This window comes from Loa loa (genome assembly GCF_000183805.2).
Source record: "Loa loa unplaced genomic scaffold supercont3.21, whole genome shotgun sequence".
NCBI classification, from domain to species: Eukaryota; Metazoa; Nematoda; class Chromadorea; order Rhabditida; family Onchocercidae; genus Loa; species Loa loa.
The window spans coordinates 110,321-116,340 of NW_018108201.1; the positions used below are offsets into that span (position 1 = coordinate 110,321).

The following is a 6,020-nucleotide window of genomic DNA, read 5'->3' on the forward strand; positions in this document are numbered from 1 at the left end:
CTTCAGGGCATCGTACAGATTTCGTCTGCGGACCCACTGCATCATAGTCGTAAGTGCGTGAAAATGATCTGCCAATCTTTGTTATACGACCTGCAACAAGTTTTACATTGGTCCGCATCTCATCAAATCTGTGAAACGAAAATTTTATTGGGTGCAGTAAGTGCTGTAATACAGTTAGTGCTAAAGGAAATCATATTGCTTATCGGTGTCCCGAAATGGGTAGTAATTTTTCAACCTCTCTTTCTAGGATTGATCTTTCCCGCTGAAGATTTGTCACGTCAGTAGGTACACCCATCAATTGTTCAGATGTAACTCAGGCATCTCCCCTAGCATGGTCAGTAATGTTCAGTATAAGTATCATAAGTGGAATACGGGAAAACCTGAAGCTTTATCAATCTGTACCACATCGCCTGTCGCAACTCTTTGTTTTGTACATGCTTCAATCATTTTATTGCCAAGATCGTAAACTGTTTCCATATCGGTTGTCTTCATTGTAAGCCTTCCCACTTTTGTACCACCACCAGTTGCTGGCCGGTCGATTTCAATGCTTACAACTTCGCCTTCCAATACCCAAAATAAAGATGAGTTAGCAAAAACCAAATATTATGAAGCATAAACTGCTTTCACATTGTTAACAGTACTCAATCCGATTAAAGATTACTTGGCCTGACCATGGAAAATAAACCACAGAGTACCAGGAAGCACGAAAAACACATGAATAAAGAGATAACAGGGCAGTTACGTTTTGGTAAAAAAGTGTGTACCTCAGTTTCTTCCTTGATTCGTACAGCTATAGCCTTTCGAAAAGCTTGCATTAATGCCTCAGTCTTGCTCATTTCCATTGAGAAGACCTCAGAAGCGGTTATGGACACAAATGGAGTGTCTTCGCCGAGAGCCTGTGATAAGCCCATTGCAATGGCTGTTTTTCCAGTACCTGGTTCACCTGTTAGTAACACCGCTCGACCTGAGATTTTGCCGTCCTGAAAAACAATGCAGTCTAATTTGCCATTACATAAAATAAAGCTACCACTCCATTAGATTTTTAAGAATCACAACTGCCAACAACACAACTTGAAAACCATCAACTACTAATTTCCATCTCTCTCACCTAGTTTTGATGGTAAATTATGGAAAGGATGAATAAAAAGAAGGTGATAGCATGACCGATGGGAACATCATTGATTTTGGAAACATATGTCTTGTGGCATGTCACTGCGACATGTTAGGCAGCCAAATGACCCTAGGAAAAAGAAATGGATCAGTCATATACCAGATTGCTTGAGATATTATGTGAGACTATAAATTAGATTATAATACCTGAATCATTTTTACGATAATTCCAGCAGCCCGTCGTGCTTCCATTTGACCGACCATACCCTCAGAAACCCGTTCTGGCTCCAAATTTGCAGATAATCCAAGGCCACGAATGTGGGAATGTGCTCCGATTCGTTCCATCTTCAGCACATCGCGCACAAGTACGTTGTCTACCGTCGCCATCTTTTTTATAAACTGTTATTTTCAACAGTATAAAAAGATAGCTCACAAATCACGAAACAAACATAATCCCAATATTGCGACCAAATATCAACAAATTTGTACGAGAAGAGAAAAAGCAAGAACAGCAGGGAGGAAGAATGGTAGGAAAATGTTTAAACCACCTGCAGTTCGGCCCTCCGTCTCCTACGGCGATATAGAACCAGGGCTTTATGTAACGCGGCCTGCATATTAGTACGATTAAACCGTCATGAAAATAATTTACTCTTCCATCTCATAATGGGATCTGAAGAACCTACCAAATGGTGTGATTGTTTATGAACGAAAAAGGAATAGTCGGTATAGAAAAAGAAATAAGATAATGAAGGTAATGCACAATGCCTTAGGAAAGTTTATAAGCGTAGGTTAGAGAAATATTTTCGAAAGATGATCGTTTGCTGATTGAATTAAATTTCGACCATTTCAACTTCTTTGCTGATTGGATCAAATTTTAACTTCTTACGAATGTGGTTCGAGGGAAATATTCACATTCACGTGATAGTTGAAAACTTAGTGCGGGAGGAGAAAGTAGTAGGAACTGTTGAAAGCAAATCAAAATGCTACCATTAATTTAGCCCGATTTAAAAGCAAACTCTTTCTCTTCATTAAACTGCAAAATAAAACCCATCGTCATTTGGTGAACTATTAATGTATGTGAGATTCCCAGGAAAAATCAACATCGCGGCATCCAGTGGTAGTACAATGATGGTGCGCATCCCTTTGAAGAGATTTCATAATTCAAAAAAAAGCGCAGTACAGTATCTTGATGCTGCTTATGACAAAACTGAGTATCACTTGGTTGTTATGGCAACAGCCAATCAGATTAGAGTAGTATAAGGTTGGCGAGCTGGGCGGTTGGGTTGGTCATTGTCAGTTAGGTCGCTGGTTTGGTCGGCTGCTCTCTGCTATTTGCGCGCGTGCGCGCACACTTTCGCTTCGCTTTTACGCGTTCTTCTGTGAGTTTTATTGCAAATTTGATGTAGTTTGACCTGGTTCATCTTGCTAATTCACGTCAGCCACACGTCACGTCGTGGTTGTTGATTTCGTTCTGGCCTGGTTCTCGATTTCCGTACGATTTGTGTGTCCGAGATGAAGAATGTCGTGACGCAAATCATCATACTATCAATCTGAATTCTTTTCCTTATATTTGCATGCATAGTTCATCGAAATTAAAAGGAAATCCGTCAAATCCAATGAAGAGCAAAACTATCCGTTCTGTCCACCTATTTCATTAGCAAATTATTTTATGAGACGGCCCCCGAAACAGCCGGATATCGATCGATCTGTTGGCATGTGTTGTTGCAACAGACACGTCATGTACTCTACCTTAGAGTGCGTGTATGGTGCTGCGCTATCGTTGTAATAACGATCGATTCTCTCTTCGTATACCTCTTCATTGTTCTTCGTTTAGTTCCCTCTCTGCTGATCTGTCGATGCATCCTTTTTCGCGTACTCCTGTGTGTGCTGCAGACATGCGCGTTGCGAAGGCCAAAGATGCGTGCGTGCGTGCGCGCGCGTTGACGTGCTGACGTGTTGATAGCATTTCAGACCGATCGATATAACATAGTTGTGCTGGGAAAGATAATACATGTGGAGGATTTGTCGCACGTTTCACGTAACATGCATATTTTGGGATAGATTAGTGGTCTTTGGGTAAACCATGTGCGAAGTCTTCCATCTCCTTCATTATTTGATGCATTTGATTTTTCCCGTAAAATTTATGCGTATAAAACAAAACATTTCAATAACATGGTTGTATTTTAAATTGGCAGGCAAAAAGTCCTGTAACCTATTCTTTGTGGCATGGTTTTGTGATGTTGTGTTCTGCAGAACTAGCTTTTTGTACGATTTTGTCATTCTGGGTTTGCACGGTGCAGTTTTCATGCTAGGTCAGCTTGACGTTAACTTTGGTGGGAAGGCAGGTGTACTGCGTGGCTGTAGAGAAATTATGAGTGTTAGTGACACACAATATGTGCCGTGCAGTCGTTGCGCAAATTGTGTGAAGCGTAAGCACCTGTAAGTTTGGATCAGCGCTGAAAACAGAAAGTCTGGGTTTGAAAATATGAAGATATGCATGGATTCCTATTTGTCGATTATGTTGCATTCTGTCCCTTATAGTCAGTGTTCTTTTTGTACCGATTTGTTTAGAGTTCTCTTGCGTTATACATGCTGTGCGTTACACTATTTCTTGAAGAATTTTCAGAAATGTCTGTTTCTGCGGCTTCAACCTCAAATGCAAACAGTAGCAGTAATGAGCCAGTAACAACTAGCGGCAGCACCCTGGGAGCGTCGGAAAACCCATCTGCATCGGATGAGAAAACATCGCTGGACGCGGAAAACATTCAAATTGAGGGATCGCAAAATGGCGAAGGAGCCTCTTCAGAACAGCATGTTGATGATGGAGATAATGATGATAGTGCTACTGATGTTGGTGCAGCTGCGCCATCAACAAATGGCTGGGAGTCACCGCGGCAGGTTCATTTACCGTTTAACTTGATGCACTTGTCCTGTACGTAATTCACTGAGTGTGGGTGTCGGTTGTTTGTATAGGCAACATTGGAATCATGTTAGTTTCATTTAAACACTCAGCTGTTTCCGATTTTTTTTAGGAAGCAATTAATGGAGTAGTACAGCCGCGCGTGATCCCACCGCCAGGTAAGCCCACACGGCATACAAATCAATTGGAATTCATGTTGAAGGAAGTTTTGAAACCAGCGATGCGTCATAAGCACGCTTGGCCGTTTATGAAACCTGTAGATGCTGTACGTCTGGGATTGCCGGTATGTTTTTTTATATAATGTGAGTAAATTTTTATGCAAATTCAGCTGAGTGTTGTTTGATCATGGTTTCTGTGTGCAAGCGATAGGTTGAGATGTTCTAAATGTTTCGAAGATAGGGACTAGTGATAACTGCTTGAATTTTTGAAGGATTATCACAAGGTGATCAAGCGTCCAATGGATATGAATACCATCGAAAAACGCTTGCGCAATTGTTATTACTACTCGGCAAAAGATTGCATGCAAGTAAGTAGGCCCTTATTTTTTGAGCTGGGAGCGATGCGTACGGAGGGATACTGTTTGGGTCTGAAATAATGTTTCCACGGTATTCTCTTTGTCTCTCCTGTTCCATGTATTGTCAAAGAAAAAATGGGTCGATCCCAGAAAATTGGTTACAAAAATGAAATGAGTTGTTGTGTGCACACAACTGTTTGTTTCCATTCTTATCGATTTAAACCAAGGAATATTTCCCGCTCTACAAAAGTACCTAGGGAAACAGGAATTTGAAAAGTTTATGTTCTTTAACAATAAATTCTTGCATATTGTGGTTTTATTGTGAGCAGTAGGAAAGTCGCTATATGCTCTCTGCAGTTCCGATTAGTTTTCCTACTGAGTGATGGTTCCTCTTTACCTTTTTTATGGCTGCTTTGAAGTTTAACGATTACGAGCGGGAAATATTTTTGTATCACTTTTTTTGTTTCAAATTTCTTTCGATTAGCGCCCTTCGATCTTGATGGGTGCTGTCTAAAAGTCATTTGCAAAGAGAACATCGCAACGCGAGCATATTTCACTAGTGATTCGATTGAAAACGAATGAATAAAACAAGGATTATGTGGCATTAATTTCATTTGAATCAATCACGTTTTGGGCTGCTTCATTTCCGTTCACTCCTAAATTTTTGGTGTTTTTGAACTTAGCTGTGTTTTTGTGTGTTTGTTCCTTTTTTTTTCTCACTTTATTTTTTTGAGCTGGGAAGGAACCACTTTTGTTTTACGAAGCACGGGTATTTAAATTCAATCTTTTTTCCCTAAACGTCTTATATTACAAGAAATGTTTACTGGTACGAGAAAAGGTGGAAAGTATGGTTTCAAACTCTTGGCTGGACGCAGAAACACAAATTTTTTGTTTGCCATTACTTTAATCGTCAAAGTTTTAGCAGGTATGGGAGAGCTTTGTCATTTACAATTGTTTTAATCCTCTTTTCCCATATATAGTGTTTTTATACGATTTCTGAGACACTAAACATGTTGTGTCAATGTTATACTTCATACAATAGCGACTCTCGTTTATTACACAATGCTGGGCACATCAGATGCCACAACATATATACAGATATGTACACGTATATGTATGTATATATATGTGCATGTATATATATATACATGTATGAGAGACTTGTAATATGCCGTTTCATTTAAGAATTGGGAATACATGCTACCGAAAAGACGAGGAATTACGAATGCGTACGAACTCTTTCACAGAGGAAACTGCTTATAAAGATATATATATACCTAGCCGCATAATAACATGTAGTTTGAATTCCTTTTATAGCTCGTATGTTCGCAGTTTGAGTGGATGAGCAATGTCAACATAGTTTTTGATTTCGAGATAAAGATAAGAAACTGGTCGAATTGCCTAATTCTTTGGAGCACGAAGTAAGGATGACATCAGCATAATGCTTCCAAATGAAGTTAAGCAAAGCTGTAGTTC

The 6,020-nt window shown here is 39.8% G+C and overlaps 2 protein-coding genes across 2 annotated transcripts in view; one reads left to right on the plus strand and one right to left on the minus strand.

The window, feature by feature from the left end:
* LOAG_16811 (hypothetical protein) overlaps nucleotides 1-1,716 on the minus strand; it is a gene marked incomplete at its 3' end in the record, with an annotated part of 4,388 nt that extends 2,672 nt beyond the window's left edge. The window contains exons 1-3 of the mRNA XM_020449470.1: nucleotides 1,318-1,716; nucleotides 743-980; nucleotides 381-560 (exon numbers count right to left, since the gene is read on the minus strand). Coding sequence (XP_020306988.1) covers nucleotides 381-560; nucleotides 743-980; nucleotides 1,318-1,497 — 598 coding nt within the window. The 5' untranslated portion in view covers nucleotides 1,498-1,716. The remainder of the gene's footprint in view (nucleotides 1-380; nucleotides 561-742; nucleotides 981-1,317) is intronic.
* A 681-nt stretch (nucleotides 1,717-2,397) lies between these two features.
* The window catches only part of LOAG_16812 (bromodomain containing protein), a 13,707-nt gene continuing 10,084 nt past the window's right edge, over nucleotides 2,398-6,020 (plus strand). The window contains exons 1-4 of the mRNA XM_020449471.1: nucleotides 2,398-2,489; nucleotides 3,737-4,008; nucleotides 4,143-4,313; nucleotides 4,461-4,556. Of these exons, the coding sequence (XP_020306989.1) occupies nucleotides 3,739-4,008; nucleotides 4,143-4,313; nucleotides 4,461-4,556 (537 nt within the window). The 5' untranslated portion in view covers nucleotides 2,398-2,489; nucleotides 3,737-3,738. The remainder of the gene's footprint in view (nucleotides 2,490-3,736; nucleotides 4,009-4,142; nucleotides 4,314-4,460; nucleotides 4,557-6,020) is intronic.